At 35.8% G+C, this 20,675-nt stretch overlaps 3 protein-coding genes across 3 annotated transcripts; all 3 read right to left on the minus strand.

The window, feature by feature from the left end:
• Window positions 1-470: 470 nt before the first annotated feature.
• LOC120495193 (uncharacterized) lies at window positions 471-1,387 on the minus strand. The gene is made up of 3 exons (XM_089119139.1): window positions 1,257-1,387; window positions 779-1,102; window positions 471-619 (listed from the first exon to the last, which is right to left on the minus strand). The coding sequence occupies exons 1-3, from the start codon at window positions 1,279-1,281 to the stop codon at window positions 471-473; spliced, it is 498 nt and encodes a 165-aa protein (XP_088975265.1). The 5' UTR covers window positions 1,282-1,387.
• Window positions 1,388-3,095: 1,708 nt separating this feature from the next.
• On the minus strand, window positions 3,096-6,323 carry LOC148995825 (uncharacterized). Its single transcript, XM_089119140.1, has 4 exons — window positions 5,449-6,323; window positions 4,986-5,309; window positions 4,668-4,796; window positions 3,096-3,151 (listed from the first exon to the last, which is right to left on the minus strand). Exons 1-4 carry the CDS (start codon window positions 5,471-5,473, stop codon window positions 3,096-3,098), a joined length of 534 nt encoding a protein of 177 aa, XP_088975266.1. The 5' UTR covers window positions 5,474-6,323.
• Window positions 6,324-8,255: 1,932 nt separating this feature from the next.
• Window positions 8,256-9,722, minus strand: LOC148995826 (uncharacterized). The gene is made up of 3 exons (XM_089119141.1): window positions 9,374-9,722; window positions 9,058-9,186; window positions 8,256-8,821 (listed from the first exon to the last, which is right to left on the minus strand). Exons 1-3 carry the CDS (start codon window positions 9,720-9,722, stop codon window positions 8,715-8,717), a joined length of 585 nt encoding a protein of 194 aa, XP_088975267.1. The 3' UTR covers window positions 8,256-8,714.
• Window positions 9,723-20,675: the final 10,953 nt, after the last annotated feature.

The raw sequence follows: 20,675 nt of genomic DNA on the forward strand, positions 1-20,675 counted from the left end.
AAGAAAACAATATTTACATTAAGATTTTTATTAATATTAATAATAATCAAAATAAGAGGCTCTATGATTTCTTTGAATAACAGCTCAGCAAGAATATCTAAACTTACAGTAATGAATTTGACTAAAACTATTGATGGTTTCACATATTTCACCTTATTCTGCTGTTAGTCAGTTTGGGTTATGAGGCTGATATATAACTCGTGTCTGAAGGAGATCAGGATCATATTTTTCCAACCGTTCTGTTTTTCCAACAGCAAAAACTAAAAATGAGACAAGGAATTCAGATTTAATATTTAATCAAGGGAATATTATTCTGTTTTAAATAGTAAAGATATAAATAATGTATATGAAGACACCTAATAACCAAAATAGTAAAAAAATAAATAAAAAAAATTAAACCCTTCACATGACCGAGAAGAGTCATATTGATATTTTAGGACTACAGTATATCTCATTTGCTTATTATGTTTTTAATTAAATAATAACTCACCAATTACCACAATGAGCTGAAGCCCGTTCATCAGTCCAGATATGATGATAATCATCCGACATTGTTTCTGATTCTGATTAATAAACTCCATCGCTGTATGATTGTGATATTTGGTTATTTGAGTTGATTCTGGAAAGAAAGTGTTCAGAGTAATAACTGAGTGACTTTAATATTTATATTCATCTCTGAGTGTGCAAAATTATGTTTTTCATGAGTGTGTAAAATTCCTGTAGTTCATAACAACTGTAATTATTCGTAAATGAATGTAATCACTGTAAATGAACTCACCGGTGAAGGTCAGTCTGGTGCTGTTGCTGAGTTTTGGAGGAGTGTCTGTGTTCATACAGTAATAAACTCCTAATTCATCAGCGGTTACATTATTAATAACCAGACAGTGTTTAAACTGCACTGAATATTTCTTTCTGAGTGTTTTATTTGGGTAAAAAGGGGATTGTGGCGTTGGGAACGACCATAGAATCACTGTTGGAGGATCTGGTGTTTGCAGTAAAATCCAATAAACCTCATTTTCATCAAGATCACAGTTTATGGTCACATTTGATCCCAGATCAGTGAGTTGATCTGACACTGCAGCTCGACAACAGATTAACACATCTATAAGATAAAAAAATAAATAAATAGACATGCATAAAATTCAGTATTACCCAATTAAAACCACCGTGAAATATAAAACAATGGATGATTTATAATAAAACAGTTTAGTTTAGGTTTGTAAAGTTTGTGTAAATATATTGTTATATAAACTCACAGAGCTGAAGCTGAATGATCTTCATGTTGTCGAGATGAAAACACTTCAGAATGATTCTGTTTCCCTCTACACAACATTAAGATGAATCTACTGCAGCTCTGAAGAAAACACAGGAAGACAAAAAACCTTCCACATTCAGCGGAGGAAGTCAAAAACTCTGACCACAACATCTAATGCCCTCATTACCATCAACACTATTCTTAAAAAAAACATTGTGCTTTTATAACCACTGTTGAGCTTGTTTGATCTTGAACACGTACACTTGACGGGAGTTTCATTAAAGGTGCATTTGCTTCTATAGATTTTGTCATGTTGAAATGATGTGAACCGCTGTGTTTTATTATTGATCGGAGTCTGAATTAATGACATATTTTTATAGACCAACCCAGAAGTTCGCATCACCCTGGTTCCCTCGACAAAAAGCCAATAAGATTTCCCATTGTCTTATTGCAGAAAAATAAGCTCCGTCACCATTAACAGTTTATGATTATTATGATAATTACATCTTTTTGTCAGAAAGGATTATCTTTAATAGGGAGCAAATATTGGAAATTTACCGATAGTTCTATATCTTTTAAAAAGTGGCTCATGACGAATCAATTGTGTAAACATTTTTCTTCAAAATTTTGCCTATATATAGGGACTGCGTGTTATGTGGATGGCTGATGAACCCAATACAGCAACTGATTCTCAAAGGGGTTTATTAAAGGACCAAACTAAAACAAACAGCTGGTCAGAACTTCTCCACTGAGAAGTCTGATGAACATAAATGTCCAGTGCAAGCATTGAACACAAGAGTTTCAGCTTTTCCTGATCCGAAGAGATAAAAGGACAAAAGCCTGCAGCACAATAGGACTCGGAATCATGTTTGGCACCTCAAGGATGTATCCCTGTTTTGGATACAAGAATGCCTTGACCATGACCATCCCCGGTGCAAACTCAAGGCAAGTGGGGGAACCAAAAGGGCCTGAAGGTCTCCGACTCTGACTCAAGGGACGAAAAAAAACAGCAAAAGATGGTCTTAAAAGTAAGACATTTTTCTGAAACCGAATCTAAGGGCTCGAATTGAGACAGGCCCTCTAAAACTATTGCAAAGTTGAGTTGCTTTATTAGGTTAAAATAGTTTCTCTGAACAGGGGATCACTTAATCTCTTCTTTGTCCACCAAAGTCCCAAGGATATACTATAGCAGAACAAGGCATATATCAAACATATATAATTTTAAGAAGACTCTAAAACAGATTACAATTAATAGTATTACATCAGTTAATTTGTGACTGTCTATATGTACTGATATTATCAAATGCTGTATGAGTGTGTATATGCAGATAAATGTGTACATGCGGTAATGTTATATTTATGTATGTTATATTTGTGTATTTTAATTGTATATAAGTTTTAGTACGCTTATGGGCCCCAGGAAGACTAGCAACCACATTGTGGAAGCTAATGGGGATCCAAATAAATAAAATAAATAAATAGCGGCTGCGGAGAGAAGAGCTCTCGCTGGCGTTGACAATGGTAATGTATTTCACAGAGAATCTTCTGGACAGACCGTATACAGAGCACTCAGGTAAAAGCTTTACGACGGGTTGTGATTACTTCACGGCTATGACGGGTGTTTACTGTTGTTAAATCTATTTTTGAGATTTTTATGGATTATTTGTCTTTCTTATGATTAAAACTGCACTTCATATTTTCCATGTGAACTAAAGCCTCTGAGAATGACACTGGATTCATGTGGAGCTGCTTTAAATGTTGAACATTCACATCAATATAAACTCATTAAGTGTGCAGGTGCTTTACATGATGTCTAATGCTGTGATATGAAATGTGTAGATCAATAGAAGAACAGAAGTGTTACAATGTACGGGTACGGCAATGCTGCTGTGTCCACTTGAGGTTAAGAAAACTGTGAGAATTGAGAAACATAAACATATAAAGGTTTTGACTCTTGGTTCAGTTAAACATCCACTCTAGACGAAGGTGAGAGAACCGACCAGTGGAATATATTTGTGGTTTTGGTTCAGAAACTCAGCGAGTTTTACACTCTGCAGACGGGAGGCTCTTTCTTTTACGCTGAATACAATGATATACATTTACAGTAACAATATATCAAATATATTTCTATATAACATATAAGTGTAAAATAATATGTATATATAATTATATCAGATTCTTAAATTGTTTTATATTTTTATTCATGAGACTATTTTTAGATTACAAAAGATAATAATTCAAAATATTACACTTTTGACAAGAACCATGAATATTATTAATATTAATAATTACTGGGTAATAGCCTTAGTAATAATAGTTAGCCATGCCGGGAAACCAGGACAGAAAAAGGTTTGTAATTGTACTTTGTCAAGCTCAAGTGGAAATGTATCTTGCAAAAAAACACACAAAGACTTAAATTATAATAACTAAACTTCAATATGTATTGATAACTGCAGGAACATGTTTAATGAGCTTTTTTCCAAACCAATGAATGTTCAAAAGTTGAGATGAAAAATGTGACAATTATCACCAGTCTCCAGAGTCTGATATTACAATGTAAAATAATTTATTCTTGACATGAAGTATATAAAGCACATGATATTTTAAAAACATGTTATAATCAAACAGATGCTGTCGCTTAATATCATCCTCCTCCGAGAACTGAAAGAGCAACAAAGAAAACAATATTTACATTAAGCTTTTTATTAATATTAAAAATAATCAAAACAAGAGACTATGGTTTCTTCAAATACGAGCTCATCAAGAATTCTTAACAATTATTGAAACTTATAGTACACTGTAAAAAAATATTTTCAAGATTTGTTATCACAACATATTTTCTTTTGTCAAATCTTTATAATAATTTATTTAGTTGAGATAACTTATTATTTTGAGTTTCTGATGATTAAAGTAATCTCCTTCATTGTATTAACTCACTTTGTCCAGTTCAATCAACTTAAAATTTTAAGGCAACCAGGTCACTTACTTTTTAAGTTAAACCAACAATATATATATATTTTTTTTACAGTGTAATGAATTTGATAAAAGATGGTTTGACATATTTGACCTTATTCTGCTGTTAGTCGGTTTGGGTTATGAGGCTGATATATAACTCGTGTCTGAAGGAGATCAGGATCATATTTTTCCAACCGTTCTGTTTTTCCAACGGCAAAAACTAAAAATGAGATAAGAAATTCAGATTTAATATTTACTCAAAGGAAGATTATTCTTTTTTAAATGGTAAAGATATGTCCTGTATTTGTAGACACCTAATAACCAAAATAGTAAAAAAGAAAAAGAAAAAAAAAAGTAATGAAACCCTTTACATGACCGAGAAGAGGGTCATATTGATGTTTTAAGACTACAGTATATCTCATTTGCTTATTAAGTTTTTAGTTAAATAATAACTCACCGATCACCACAATGAGCTGAAGCCCGTTCATCAGTCCAGATATGATGATAATAATCTGACTTTGTTTCTGATTCTGATTAATAAACTTCACCGCTGTATGATTGTGACATTCGGTTACTTGAGTTGATTCTGGAAAGAAAGTGTCCATAATTACAGTAATAACCGACTGACTTTAATATTTAAATAATTTTCATCTCTGTGTGTGCAAAATTATGTTGTTCATGAGTGTGTAAAAATCCTGAAGTCTCACATAACAAATGTAAGTATTCACACTAATCATCAATATGTTCTGATCAATAGAGGAGTAAATGAACTCACCGTTGAAGGTCAGTCTGGTGCCGTTGCTGAGTTTTGGAGGAGTGTCTGTGTTCATACAGTAATAAACTCCTAATTCATCAGCGGTCACATTATTAATAACAAGATGATGATTAAATTGCAGTGAATATTTCTTTCTGAATGTTTTATTTGAGTAAAAAGGTGCTGTTGGATTTGAGGTTGACCGTAGAATCACTGTTGGAGGATCTGGTGTTTTCAGTAAAATCCAATAAACCTCATTTTCATCAAGATCACAGTTTATGGTCACATTTGATCCCAGATCAGTGAGTTGATCTGAGACTGCAGCTCGACAACAGATTAACACATCTATAAGATACAAATAGACATGCATGAAATTCAGTACGACCCAGTATTGAAACCACCACAATATATAGCCTAACTTATAATAAAACAATTTAGTTTAAGTTTGTAAAGTTTGTGTAAATATATTGTTATATAAACTCACAGAGCTGAAGCTGAATGATCTTCATGATGTCGAGATGAAAACACTTCAGAATGATTCTGCTTCCCTCTACACAACATTAAGATGAATCTACTGCAGCTCTGAAGAAAACACAGGAAGACAAAAAACCGTCCACATCGAGCGACTACAACACCTACTCTGACCACAACACCTAATGCCCTCATTACCATCAACACTATTCTTAAAAAACATTGTGCTTTTATAACCACTGTTGAGCTTGTTTGATCTTGAACACATAAACTTGATTTGTGTTTCATTAAAGGGGTAACACTTTACAATAAGGTTCATTAGTTAACATTAGTAAATGCATTAACTAACATGAACTAAGAATGAGCAATGCATTAGTTACAGTGTTTATTAATCTTTGTTAATGTTAGTTAATATAAATACAGCTGTTCATTGTTTGTTCATGTTAGTTCACAGTGCATTTACTAATGTTATATACAACCTTTGATTTTAATAACGTATTAGTAAATGTTGGAATTAATATTAACTAAGATTAATAAATGCTGAAGAAGTATTGTTCATTCTTAGTTCATGTTAACTAATGTGGTTAACTAATGTTAACTAATGAACCTTATTGTAAAGTGTTACCATTAAAGGTGCATTCAGTAGTTTGTTTCTAATAGATTTTGTCATGTTGAAATGATGTGAACTGCTGTGTTTTATTATTGATCGGAGTCTGAATTAATGATCTATTTTTATAGACCAACCCAGAAGTTCGCATCACCCTGGTTCCCTCGACAAAAAGCCAACAGGATTTCCCATTGTCTTATAGCAGAAAAATAAGCTCTGTGACCATTAACAGTTTATGATTATTATGATAATTACATCTTTTTGTCAGAAAGGATTATCTTTAATAGCAAATATTGGAATTTTACGGAGCCCCCCTAGTCCCACTTTGGCAAAAAAATAATAATTATAACTATCTTCAAAGCATTCTCACCCCAAGGCGTCACCTTTGACCATGCTTCAATATTTGACGTTTTAGGCGATCCTACGGCGTCATCTAACTGACGTTAAAGGAAAGCGTCAGTTAGAGGACGCGGTTAGGTTTAGGTGTGGGGTGGGGGTAGGGTACACGCGATCCTAGGGCGTCATCTAACTGACGCTAAAGGGCGCCTAAAGCGTCAGATATTGAAGCATGTCCAAATGCTTCCCAAGGCGTCAGTTAGGTGACGCCTTGGGGGTGAGAATGGGCTACTATCTTGTGGCCTCAAGATACTAACTCGTAGCCTCAAGATACTAACTCGTGGCCTCAAGATACTAACTTGTGGCCTCAAGATACTAACTCGTAGCCTCAAGATACTAACTCGTAGCCTCAAGATACTAACTCGTGGCCTCAAGATACTAACTCGTGGCCTCAAGATACTAACTCGTGGCCTCAAGATACTAACTCGTGGCCTCAAGATACTAACTCGTGGCCTCAAGATACTAACTCGTGGCCTCAAGATACTAACTCGTGGCCTCAAGATACTAACTCGTGGCCTCAAGATACTAACTCGTGGCCTCAAGATACTAACTCGTGGCCTCAAGATACTAACTCGTGGCCTCAAGATACTAACTTGTGGCCTCAAGATACTAACTCGTAGCCTCAAGATACTAACTCGTAGCCTCAAGATACTAACTCGTGGCCTCAAGATACTAACTCGTGGCCTCAAGATACTAACTCGTGGCCTCAAGATACTAACTCGTGGCCTCAAGATACTAACTCGTGGCCTCAAGATACTAACTCGTGGCCTCAAGATACTAACTTGTGGCCTCAAGATAGTAACTCGTGGCCTCGAGATACTATCTTAATAAATATAATTTATCTATAATCCGGCTTGTTTACATTTTGTATTTCATTCTAATGTTCATTTACATGCTTTGCCCCTATCAAATAAATACACAAACAAATGAACACAACTTTTATGCAATTTGAAACCCAAATAAAATCACCAGAAATAAATTCTAAATAGCTAAACTTAGGCTACAAACAAACTACTTTAACATCACCCACATCAGGATTCCTACAAAAATTCATAATCTCTGCAACACTTTTTTGGCTGCTGCCTTAGAGAATTGTTATTTGGTGATGTGGTGACCAAATTACGTGACTGTTTTTTAGAATTCACCAGTTTCAGTGTAGTTTGGATAAAATTTTGTTTAACACATTCGTATCAGTAACTAACGAACATGAGAGTCAGTGAAACAGGCAGAGAAACATTTACTAAAACACCTGATTTAGATCTGTCTAAAGCTCTGATATGAAATGTGTAGATCTGTGAAGTACAGAAGTGTTACAATGTGGTACGGGTGTCCACTTGAGGTTAAGAAAACTGTGAGAATTGAGATCCAAACATATAAATGTTTTGACACTTGGTTCAGTTAAACATCCACTCTAGACGAAGGTGAAAGAACCGACCAGTGGAACATATTTGTGGTTTTGGTTCAGAACCTCAGCTGCACTTTGCGGTTGGTAGGCCCTTTTTTGTGCGCTGAATACAATGATATATATTTACAGTAACAATATCTCAAATATATTTCTATATAAATGAAAAATAAAATGTATATATAATGTTATATATCAGATTCTTAAATTGTGTTATATTTTTTCATTCATGAGAATATTTTTAGATTACAAAAGATAATAATTTGAAATATTACACTTTTGACAAGAACCATTAATATAAATATTATTAATATTAATAATTACTCGGCAATAGCCTTAGTAATACTAGTTATCCAAGACGGGACACCAAGACAGAAAAAGGTTTGTAATTATACTTTGTCAAGGTCAAGTGGAAATGTATCTTGCCAAAAAACACACAAAGACTTAAATTATAATAACTACACTTCAATTTGTATTGATAACTACAGGAACATGTTTAATGTGCCTTTTTCCAAATCAATAAATGTTCAAAAGTTGAGATGAAAATGTGACAATTATCACCAGTCTCCCGAGTCTGATATTACAACGTAAAATAACTTATTCTTGACATGAAGTATATAAAGTACACGATATTTTAAGAACATGTTATATAATCAAACACAGATACTGTCGCTTAATATCATCCTCCTCCGAGAACTGAAAGAGCAACAAAGAAAACAATATTTACATTAAGCTTTTTATTAATATTAACAATAATCAAAACAAGAGGCTCTATGATTTCTTCAAATACGAGCTCATCAAGAATTCTTAACAATTATCGAAACTAACAGTAATGAATTTTACTAAAACTATTGATGGTTTCACATATTTGACTTTATTCTGCTGTTAGTCGGTTTGGGTTTTGAAGCTGATATATAACTCGTGTCTGAAGGAGATCAGGATCATATTTTTCCAACCGTTCTGTTTTTCCAACAGCAAAAACTAAAAATGAGACAAGGAATTCAGATTTAAAATTTACTCAAGGGAAGATTATTCTGTTTTAAATGGGAAAGATATATACTGTATATGAAGACACCTAATAACCAAAATAGTAAAAAAAAAAAAGTAAAAAATAGTAATGAAACCCTTCACATGACCGAGAAGAGTGTCATATTGATATTTTAAGACTACAGTATATCTCATTTGCTTATTAAGTCTTTAGTTAAATAATAACTCACCGATCAGCACAATGAGCAGAAGCCCGTTCATCAGTCCAGATATGATGATAATAATCTGACTTTGTTTCTGATTCTGATCAATAAACTTCACCACTGTATGATTGTGACATTTGGTTATTTGAGTTGATTCTGGAAAGAAAGTGTCCATAATTACAGTAATAACTGACTGACTTTAATATTTATTTCATTTTCATGTCTGTGTGTGTGTGCAAAATTATGCTTTTCATGAGTGTGTAAAAATCCTGAAGTAGTCATATGTGAGTATTCACACTAATCATCAATATGTTCTGATTAATAGAGGAGTAAATGAACTCACCGGTGAAGGTCAGTCTGGTGCTGTTGCTGAGTTTTGGAGTTGCGCCTGCGTTCATACAGTAATAAACTCCTAATTCATCAGCGGTCACATTATTAATAACCAGACGGTGTTTAAACTGCACAGAATATTTCTTTATGAACGTTTTATTCGAGTAAAAAGGTGCTGTTGATGTTGGGAATGACCGTAGAATCACTGTTGGAGGATCTGGTGTTTTCAGTAAAATCCAATAAACCTCATTTTCATCAAGATCACAGTTTATGGTCACATTTGATCCCAGATCAGTGAGTTGATCTGAGACTGCAGCTCGACAACAGATTAATATATCTATAAGATACAAATAAATAAACATGCATCAAATTCAGTACGACCCAGTATTGAAACCACCACCATATATAACTTATAATAAAAAACAATTTAGTTTAAGTTTGTAAAGTGTGTGTAAATATATTGTTATATAAACTCACAGAGCTGAAGCTGAATGATCTTCATGTTGTGGAGATGAAAACACTTCAGAATGATTCTGCTTCCCTCTACACAACATTAAGATTAACATTAAACACAGGAAGACAAAAAACCGTCCACATCGAGCGACTACAACACCTACTCTGACCACAACACCTAATGCCCTTATTAACATCAACACTTTAATAATCAAATGTATCTTTTGTGTTTCTTTATTTGTGCTTTTATAACCACTGTTTTCTTTAGCTTTTTGAGCTTGTTTGATCTTGAACACATGAACGTTTCATTAAAGGTGCATTCACCTTTAAAAGAGGTAAAGTTTGCTTCTAATTTAAATCAAAATAAATATTGAAGAGTCATTTGACATAAGATGAAGACTGTAATGTAGGATCATAAAAAAGTGTTTTAAAGGGATAGTTCACTTTGAAATTAATGTTTGATGAGTTTTAGCTTACCTCAAGGGCATCCAAGTAGAAGATGTCTTTGTTTCCACAGTAGTTTCAATTTTGATATTTTTAGGTCAAACCGTTCTTGTCTGTCAGATATAATGGAGGTCTATGGTCACCACCTCAAAAAGCATGCACAGAGAAGTCCAAATTAAACATGATTTAATGACAGTACATGTAAATGTAGGTACACAATGATGGCCTAAGACACGAAACGAGCAGTTTTGGTCAATAAACATATTTTGGTCAGAAAAATATTAAATGAAATAGGGAGCAAATATTGGAATAGTTTACCGCAGTCAATAAGAAAATGTTCTACTTATCACGCTTTAAAGATCATCTGAAGAAGTGGTTTATGATAAATCAGTTGTGTAAACATTTTGTTTTTCTTAGAACTTTTAATGTGTTTGGGGTATTTGACTGTAGTATCAGTGTAGTCTAAATAAAACTGTTTAACACCAGCGTAAATCACACAAGAGTCAGTGAAACAGGCCGGCTGAAGAGAAACATTCACTAAAACACCTGATTCTAGATCTGTGGCTGAAAAATAAACATTTTCAAGGACGACTGTGTGGAGAGACTAAGGGGACCTGTCCATAAAGTTTGTTGAACAAACTCACAGTTACAGAGTTGCTTTGCAAATGCAAAGTGTGTGTGGATCAGGTGGAGAGCTGCAGTTTTCAGCCTCTAGAGGGCAGCAAGGAACTGAAATGTCTACTTTACAGTTGCCATTCATTAGAAATTCAACTATTTAAAAAAATGCATTATATTAATTATAAGATTAATCATAAATTAATTTAATTATGAACGATTCTTTCATCCATGTGTTTATTTTTTAACATTTGACATTTTGCACCTCGTCATTTTCAGCCTGTTAAAATGTAGACTTAAATGCAGATATGCATAGTCACCAGATCCGAACCCAATAGAGCATCTTTGGAATGTGGTGGAACGGGAGCTTCGTGCCCTGCATGTGCATCTCATCAATACGGGCCAACATTTCTAAAGAATGCTTTCAGCACCTTGTTGAATCAATGATACGTGGAATTAAGGCAGTTCTGAAGGCGAAAGGGGGCCAAACACAGTGTGGTGTGTTCCTAATAATCCTTTAAGTGAGTGAATGTTCAATTAGATGATGAAATGTACAGAAACAGAGATTTAAAGACCAAACGTTATTCTTGCCTTAATGACTACATGTTTTATGTTGTACCCTTTACTTTTTAATCAAATACTTGTACTTGTAGTGTTTAAAGTGTGCTATAAATAATTTTGCCTTAACTTTTCATATTATAAGTTATATTTAGCTTTTACAGTTTTCTGAAGCTAATACACTGTTTTGTACTGTTGTGTTCTTTCCAAATGCACTGTGTTCTTAAATTGTTGGCTAAAGTTAAGAAAAGTGAGTCTGTCAATATGTTCCTGCCTTATTATGTAAAAATTTAAAATAATGTTTTATTTGCTGGAACTGAATTGTTTAAAAATTATTTAAAATATCCTCAGAGATAAACATGGAGCGTAGTTTCATTGTAATAACTATCTCATTATGTTTAAGACCCAATAAATTGTTTTTATAAAGTAATGCATCTGTCAGAATTGTTTGGATATTTATAATCATACTTTTTACTAACACCAATTTTTGTTTTTGGTGCACGTTTGCTTTTAACCAAAGTGTGAAAGCAGAAAAAAGCACATCAGTGGTATATAAGTTTAATTTAGTTCGCACATTTAGTTAAAACTCAGTGTCTGAACGCCACTGTCTCCTTATCACAACTAACCCCTTCCTGTAGATGCTTGGTGTGTTTTGAGCAGTGCACTGGGACTCTTTGAGGGTCCTGTGAGGGTTTGAAAGTCGTCTAAGAGCTCCAGCTGCATCTCAGCATCATAACATCACAATAAACACATGGGATTGGGCTTTTTTTGTGTATGACAAATAACCTGATGCTCAGAGTTTCCACATCAGCACCACTCCAGTCAATGTAACATCAGACACTGGCATCAGGTCACAGCTCTTCAAATTATTGAAGAACAATCAAACCGAATGCCTCTGTGTGATTCAAAAAACAGTATGATGATTAGGCATCAATGTATTTTGACCATATACTGAAAAACACACAAAATGCTTAAATACACACAACACAGAAGTCAAAAAGAAGAGGAATACAAACCTGTCTGTCAGGTTTGTGCAGTCATAATAAAGGTAACAAGGAAATAGGACAATAATATCAACCCTGAATAACATTTATACAATAAAGCAAATCATTTTGCACTTTTCTGCCAGTTCTGTCTCAATATTTTATCAAACTTTTTCATTTTTATTTTTGTTATATTTGCATAAATATGTCTCTGTTTCTCTGTGGATCAGAATGAGGATGTAACTGGTAATAATAAACAAAACCAAGACATGACGGTGTATACCTGCCCACTCACACACACATATCTAGTCTGACAACAATCCTGAATCTCTCTGAATCATTCCTCGAATTTCCTCCCGTCAGAGAATACAGTCTCTTGTTGTAGTCTTACTTTTGAGCCTATTTGAAAGGCAAATTCATGAAAAGGTCAGGCTGTATTTCCCTGTTGGCAATTCTCTCTTGTTTATTATTCTCTGTATGTTACGATCAGGATGTCACTGGATGTGCTGAAATCTTGTCTTTCTGTTACAGAGATAATTCAGATTCAGATAACTTTATTAGTCCCTAAAGGGGCAATAAAAAAAAAAAAGCTAGCTTAAGCTACGGGAAAATCCCTTTTCTCGAGAATACTGAAGCCAAAAAATATCCTTAATTTTACATTAATTTAAAAAGTATTGCTGCACAGAGCAGACCTAGGTGAGGCAGCTCGCACGACTATTGGTTGCTCTGCGGCAACTCGTGGGACTGATGTAAGCACCAATGAGGGTGCGAGTCCAGATAGGGTGTTATTTATTTATTTATTTATTTATTTATTTGGATCCCCATTAGCTTCCACAATGTGGTTGCTAGTCTTCCTGGGGCCCATAAGCGTACTAAAACTTATATACAATTAAAATACACAAATATAACATACATAAATATAACATTACCGCATGTACACATTTATCTGCATATACACACTCATACAGCATTTGATAATATCAGTACATATAGACAGTCACAAATTAACTGATGTAATACTATTAATTGTAATCTGTTTTAGAGTCTTCTTAAAATTATATATGTTTGATATATGCCTTGTTCTTAAATCCAGTTTATTCCAAGCAGATGATGCTCTAGATAAAACAGTTCTTGCCATACAATTGGACCTTGCAGATGGAACCACTAACACACCTGAGCTCACCTGACGCGTAACATGTCTGTGACAATATCCACTAAAAATCAGTTTGTCTACAAAAGATCTTGGATTGTTTTTAAATAGAGCATTGTGCATATAACAGAGAAGACTTATATTAAGTTTGTCCTCCACTTTTAGCCAGCCCAAACGGGTATGCATTTTATCCACACTAGAGCGAAAAGAGCAACCAAGTGCTACTCTTGCGGCTCTATTCTGAACGATTTGTAATTTTTTCAGATGTCCCTTTGCAGCACTGGACCAAATTACTGGGCAGTACCCCAAATGTGACAGGACTAAAGACTGGACAACTGTTTTCATGACTGCTGGTGGACAATATACTGAACATCTCCTGGAAAAAGCAATACCTTTAGCCATTTTGGACACAATATGATCAATCTGATCAGCCCAGGAGAGCTGACTATCCAGCTTCACACCCAATAGTTTAGTCTGACTCACCTGCTCTACCACAGATGTGTCAACAATAAGATTTAAGTTGCAAGACTCGCCAAGCATACGTTTAGTACCAAAAACTATACATTTAGTTTTAGCTATATTGAGAGCTAATTTATTAAGTTTCACCCAATTTGTAATGGCATTAAGTTCATTCTGCAAGGTGCAACGTATTTCGTTTATTGTAGATGCTGCGTAAAACATTGTAGCATCGTCTGCATAAAGTACAACATCTGCTCTTGAAACAGCATATGACATATCATTAACAAACACTGAAAATAACAATGGACCCAAACAACTGCCCTGAGGAACACCACATGACAACTGCTTACGATCAGAAAAGCTTCCATTGAAAAATACCTTCTGACTTCTACCAGAGAGATAGCTGCGTATCAAAGACACAGACTGATGTGAAAAACCATAGCACATTAGTTTAGAAAGTAAAATATCATGATCAATAATATCGAAAGCTGCTGTGAAATCCAGCAGCACAGCACCCACAAGATTTTTATCATCAATAAAAGTTAGCCACTGGTCTACCATTTGTACCAATGCAGTGTTAGTGGAGTGTCCTGGCTTATAAGCATGCTGTGAATTAGAGAGCAAATCATTTGAAACAAAGTAATGCATCATTTGATTAAAAAGTAACTTTTCAAATATTTTGCTCAATATAGGTAGAATGCTAATTGGTCGACAATTTGATTCAGTGAGACCTAATCTATCATCTTTCACCAACGGTATAATTTTAGACTGCTTCCAGATTTCCGGAAATACCCCACTAATCACAGATCTATTAAAAATGTGACTGATAGGCTTGCATAAGATATTAGCAACAGTTTTAAAAAGTTTGCCATCCAAATGATCTATACCTGCAGTTTTTTCTTCCGGGAGAGAGAGCAACATCCTTTCAACAATTTCCTCTCTAACTGTACCAAATGTCAATGAACAAGATTTATTCCTCATGATGTTCTTCACATTACTACAAGGTGCAACCTTAGTGTATGATAACATACTAGATCTTAAATTTGCAGTTTTCGTTATAAAAAAGTCGTTCAAATGATTTGCTATATCCAAAGGTTTAGTAATTATTTCCTCTCCTGTTTCCAAATACATATTTGAACGCTTTGGTTTTTTACACATTATTTCATTTATAACTTTCCACAATTGCTTGCTATTGTTTGATGAATTACTAATCTTTTGGCTAAAATATATTTTCTTTTTCAATCTATTTAACTTTGTCACTTTATTTCTCAACTTACAATAATACCTTTCATCCATATCACTTTTAGATTTTAGAGTTTCGGCTTTGGCATTATCCCTTTCCCTCATTATAGATTTTAGCTCGGTATCTAGCCAAGGAGCATTATTGCCTTTTATCGACCTTTTTCTAATTGGTGCATGTTTGTCAACTATTTCCACAAACCTGTCCATAAAAATACGTAAAGAAGTATTGACATCCTCCTCTTCACAAACAGCCGCCCAAGTGGACCTTTCAACATCTTCCACAAATGCATTGGGGTCGAACGTTTTATAAGATCTTCGATAAACAATCCTTGCACCAAATTTAGGCAGTTTAGTTTTCTTTGCTGTGATGATTAAATTATGATCACTGCATCCTACTCCAACTGAGATGACATGTGAACACAACTCATACACATTTGTAAAGATGTGGTCAATACATGTCGATTTAAATTTGCCATTCAAAGAAATTCTTGTGGGTTGTGTAACAATCTGTTTAAGGTTAGAAGCAGTAGTTATAGTAATCATCTTTCTACGTAAATAACACTTCTTTGAAAACCAATCAATGTTGAAATCCCCCAAAAGAAAAATATCTTTGGTTTGAGCAGATGCCTTCTCAATGATATCACACATCTTTTCCAAGTAATCTACATTTGAACTGGGAGGTCGGTAACAGCATCCCACTAAAATGGGTTTGTTAAATGGAAGATGTAACTGTAGCCATATCATTTCAATCTCGCTGCCCATCAAATCCTCCCTTGGAGTGACTGCAATATTCTCTCTAATATAGAATGCAACACCCCCACCATTTTGATTTCTGTCTTTTCTAAAAAGTCTATACCCCTCAACAGCTAGCTGTGAATTATCAAAACTGTGATCTAAGTGTGTTTCTGATAAGGCCAATACATGAATCCCATTAGAACAGATATTTATAATTTCATGAACCTTATTTCTGAGACTACAAATGTTCAAATGTGCCAAAACGAGACCTTTCTTAGGCAAGTTTGAAAGTAAATTAGTCATATTAATAAGATTAAAACATTAAAACAAAAACATCAGGGTAAACATCCAAAAGGTTATGAACAGTTATTCAGATGCTTGCCTTTGTCCATTTGCCGGCCAAATTATAAGTTTATCATACCTTAAGCTGGCTCTTTCACCTTTCTCTCTTGCCTCTTTCAGTTTTGGCAGCAGTTCACGTCTCCTCTGCTGCACCAAATCAGAAAAGTCTTCATTGATATAAATGTTTGTACCTTTTAATTTCTTGGTGGAGGAAAGGATGCGCTGTCGATCCCTAAATCTCAGAAGCTTCACAACAATTTTCCTTGGCTTTCTTCCCTCATGGAATTGTCCAATCCGGTGGACCTTTTCCATCTCGATTGTAGAACTATCCAGACCCAAATTATTCGACAGCATTTGTTGAATCTTCATTTCTAATCCACTGATAGTTTCACCTTTTTCCTCTGCGATCCCATCAATCAGCAGATTAGATCTCCTTAACTGATTATCAATGTGATCCAGCTTCTCAAACAGATCCTCCACTTCCTGCTTTGATTTTAAAATGCTGCTCTCAAATGATTTAATTTTTATGTCGATGTCATTCTTCTTAGCTTTCATCTCATCCATGATGCCTTGTGTGAACTGCAGACTAGTTTTTAGTTCTTGTACATCTCTAATCACACCATCCAACCTTTTCGCATTTCCATCCATAATGATTTGAACAAAGCTCTTGAAGTTGTCCTGTTGTTGTTTCAACATTTCCTTATAAAACTCTCTCTGCTGATCCATCATTTGGGTCAACACACCCATAGTTACAGTTGTATCATCCTCTGATGGTTGTTTACTACCTTTGGGAGGCATAGTTCCACAATCTTACCAAGATGTACTAAGATAGGAGTGGCAGGCCCACCAGGCCCAAAAGGCTCTCAAACAGTTGAAACGATGAAAACAGTCCAATTCTCTCGCCGCACAAGTCCAATATTCACAATGTGAAGACAAAGTGCATATATTAACCAAATGTTGACCTTAAAATAATGGTCCAATATGTGATTACAAAGATTTGTATTAGATTGTAGAGAGCTGATAACTCAGAAACAGAGCATGGCAGCCATCTTGAAAAGATATCTTATTTGATTTTTCATCTCTTCAGCGAAGTGTTCACGTCACATCGCTGGTCTCAGGAGAAGCCTGCGCCGTTGAAAAATCCCTATCAGCAGGACGAGCCATCTACCTCACAGACCGAAGCTGGCCATCTTCTTGCCGCTTAACCGCCAGTCCTGCTGCACTATCCGGCACCCATATCCTTTTCAAATCTTTCTCCTAAAAGAGCAGAGGCATAATGCCTTGTTTTTCAAAATGTGTCTCTTGTCAAGCTCCCCTCAGCAACAGGGACGTCACATCTTGTGCGTTTCCTGCCTGGGACTTAACCAAGTGGACCTTGCGCCATGTCCTTGGGGGACGACATTAGCACGCACAGCGCTTTACATTGGGTTCCCGTAGCGTAAGCTAGCTTATGCAAAACAAGAGTACTCTTGTAAGAGAACGTATTCGGTTACTAATGTAACCTCGGTTCTCTCTAGATCAGGGAACGAGTGTTGCATAACCCTGCCGTGCTTGTGCTGCGTTCTGGTTTTGCTTCAGTATGAAAAACAAAAGAACACCCTATCTGGACTCTGCTTATAGAGACATAAGCCACGCCCCTTCTGGCAGGACATGACGCGCGCAGGCGCCCGCGCCCTCATTGGTGCTTACAGCACGTACAGTGCCACGATAGGTTGCAGCAGTTTACAAGCGAGGTTGGTCCACTGAAAAGCTGGCTACCTTAATTTTGGTGATATTCCCGAAATACACGTTTACTTAGGTGGTGAACCCATCTTAAATGAGTGTGTGCTCCCGGCTAGACATTCACAGTGAGTGCTTCGCTGACTGAAGTATAAATTGGCCTAGTGCTTCGCCATAGGCCAATTTATACTTCTGCGTCGAGGGTACGCCGTAGTGCACGGCGTTGGCTACGCACGTAGGCGACGCCATTGTGAGCATTTATACTTCTGCGTTCAGGTCTTGGTTGCTCTGCAGTACTGCTCCGAAACGCTAGGAGGCGGCGGAGGGTTTCAATGTTCCACTGTGTTTAGATTCCTCGTGGCTAGGTTACTACAAGCCTGAAAGTGAGCGGATCATGTTGGAGTTGGAGCTTATTGAGGTGGATAAACAGTTCACTTTAGTGAAATTACTAAAACTGAAAGGCAGAAATGAGAGAAGACGTCGGAGGAGATGGTACGTGCGGAAATCATAGACAGTGGTGGAAATGCGTGAGACGGTACGTGCGGAAATGCGTAGGAGGAAATGCGATACTACCAAGCCGACCAATCACCGATCTTGCGGTCCGACGTGTAGTTACATTTTTGAAGAGGTGCGCGTCAGGCGACGGCGAAGGGTACGCGGTATGGGACGCGTCTGTGCATATGCTACGCCGTACCTACTGCGCGCACCCTACGCAGAAGTATAAATTGGCCTTTAGTTTCATTCATACTTCAGAGGTGCTACGCTGAGGGGCGGTCCCCCAAAGTGTCATTCGACGCAGTTCGAGTTCCCTCGAAAGGGAACAGTCTGACTTTCTGTAAGTGCTGTGGGTTTGTTGTGTGAAGGACAGAAACGCGAGGGTTTTGCAGCTTCTTTTCTGAGTTTTTACATGTCGTTAAGCATTTCACATGCTTAAGAAAGTAATATCTTCAAAGTTGTGCATAATTATCTTGGACATTTCAGAGTTGTGTTGCTTGAAGCTGAAGCACAGTTGTTCAAGTGTAAGTTTATTGCATCTCCAAAAAAACAATAGACATTAAAACAATGCATGCAAATATTTTGCTCTTGTAAGCAGTGAGGTTTAGCTCAAATAAAGTGTTAACTAAGCTCAATACTAAAACCATCAGTTCCTCTGAGTTGGTCACTTGACAATAAAGGACTCATGTGATCTCATGTTTTTCTAGACAGGTGCTTTACGCTTGAGCAGAGTTCACATTTGCTTTAGACATATCAGCATTTTTTAACCTTAAACAGAAAAAGAAATGCAGTGCAGTTAGTAAGTGGGTTTGCACAGTTTGATTGTTGTTGTTTCTTCATGTAGACATATATATCACATATATATCTTTAAATTCATATTGATAAAGGTTAAACCATCTGGCTTTGCAGTTCACTGCTGCAAGATGTTAACAATTTAATTTTGTATTTTGCAAACATTCATTTTGACATTGATTGTAATAATCCAGTAAAATATTTGTAGTAACGTTTTGTCTTTTTATTTTATTTATTTTATTTGTGTGTGTGTGTGTGTGTGTGTGTATAGGAAAAACGTTGCGTGCAAAAGCAGAGTATTTGTATTACAGCATTGTTGTATTGTGTTTTTTTCTAATATGAACAATGCAAATTTAAGCCTGTTCTCATAGTGATCAGACTGGTTCTTAAATACATAGTTTGTTTTTTTTCTCTTGTAGTTTGATGCCTTTGTTGGATGTTTTATGGCAGAATGACACTGTGGCCTAGGATACCGTAGTTATAAACATTACCACAATTAAGAAGAGTCCAGTCCTATTTCTACACAGATTTCTATACTGAGAGACACCAAGAGCCTCTTTGGGCCCTCAAAGAGCTCCAGTTAATGTAAAGAGCCCATGTAAAGTAATTTAAAGAGAAGTAGTACATCCACAAGTCACAGTAGAGGGTGTTATAGATGTATTCTGATATTAAACATGATGTTAAACTTTAAGACAATTATGTGTTTTGGGGACGCAATGACAGTGGAGTTGTGTGTGAGTAGTCATTCAAAGAAACAGGATCAAATGAAAACAGAACTGAAAAATTTCCTGGTGATTATCTGAGAGGAAACTTCATCAAACTCAGCAATCTTCAATACGCTGATGTGGGAAAATACACCTAAAATCACAAACTCATCTGAACTTCAGACTGTGCAGCTGATTCAATTCAATTCAATTCACGTGTATTTGATCTGATCAGCGGTCTCTATATATATACACTCACAGTTTTCGTCTTGACTTTGCCTTTGTTTTGTTCCTGTTCCTGTCTGTCTTTCGCTCGTGGTCTCAGTGCCAGTTTTCAATTGTGTCGTCTCCGCTTCATCATCTTCATTCACTGGATCTGGACTCACCACATGAAATGAAATGAATGAAATAACTTGCCTTCACCTCCTTATTCGCACGTGACAGATGCATGTTGATTCAGAGGTTGCGTCATCTGAGGTCTTCACTTGGGTTGGCGCCATCTCTTCATAGTTGTTGGGCATCTGAAGTCTTCATATTAGGCTGGGTCCAACTGGACCTGACATACTCTAGTTACCTCATGGTGGGCATCCAATGATAAAACAGAAGCAAATAGAAAATAATTAG

Source organism: Pimephales promelas, chromosome 2 (assembly GCF_988280905.1).
Source record: "Pimephales promelas chromosome 2, fPimPro1.hap1.1, whole genome shotgun sequence".
In the NCBI taxonomy this organism is placed as follows: Eukaryota; Metazoa; Chordata; class Actinopteri; order Cypriniformes; family Leuciscidae; genus Pimephales; species Pimephales promelas.

Bases quoted from the DNA above. Each gene is read 5' to 3' on its own strand.
- LOC120495193 (XM_089119139.1), bottom strand. From the start codon at position 1,281: ATGAAGATCATTCAGCTTCAGCTCT. The intron at 1,103-1,256 runs GTGAGTTTATAT...TTTATCTTATAG, and splicing joins GATCATTCAGCTTCAGCTCT to ATGTGTTAATCTGTTGTCGA. The intron at 620-778 runs GTGAGTTCATTT...CTTTCTTTCCAG, and splicing joins CACCAGACTGACCTTCACCG to AATCAACTCAAATAACCAAA.
- LOC148995825 (XM_089119140.1), bottom strand. From the start codon at position 5,473: ATGAAGATCATTCAGCTTCAGCTCT. The intron at 5,310-5,448 runs GTGAGTTTATAT...TGTATCTTATAG, and splicing joins GATCATTCAGCTTCAGCTCT to ATGTGTTAATCTGTTGTCGA. The intron at 4,797-4,985 runs GTGAGTTCATTT...CTTTCTTTCCAG, and splicing joins CACCAGACTGACCTTCAACG to AATCAACTCAAGTAACCGAA.
- LOC148995826 (XM_089119141.1), bottom strand. From the start codon at position 9,722: ATGTTTATTTATTTGTATCTTATAGATATATTAATCTGTTGTCGAGCT. The intron at 9,187-9,373 runs GTGAGTTCATTT...CTTTCTTTCCAG, and splicing joins CACCAGACTGACCTTCACCG to AATCAACTCAAATAACCAAA. The intron at 8,822-9,057 runs GTGAGTTATTAT...TCTCATTTTTAG, and splicing joins TCTGCTCATTGTGCTGATCG to TTTTTGCTGTTGGAAAAACA.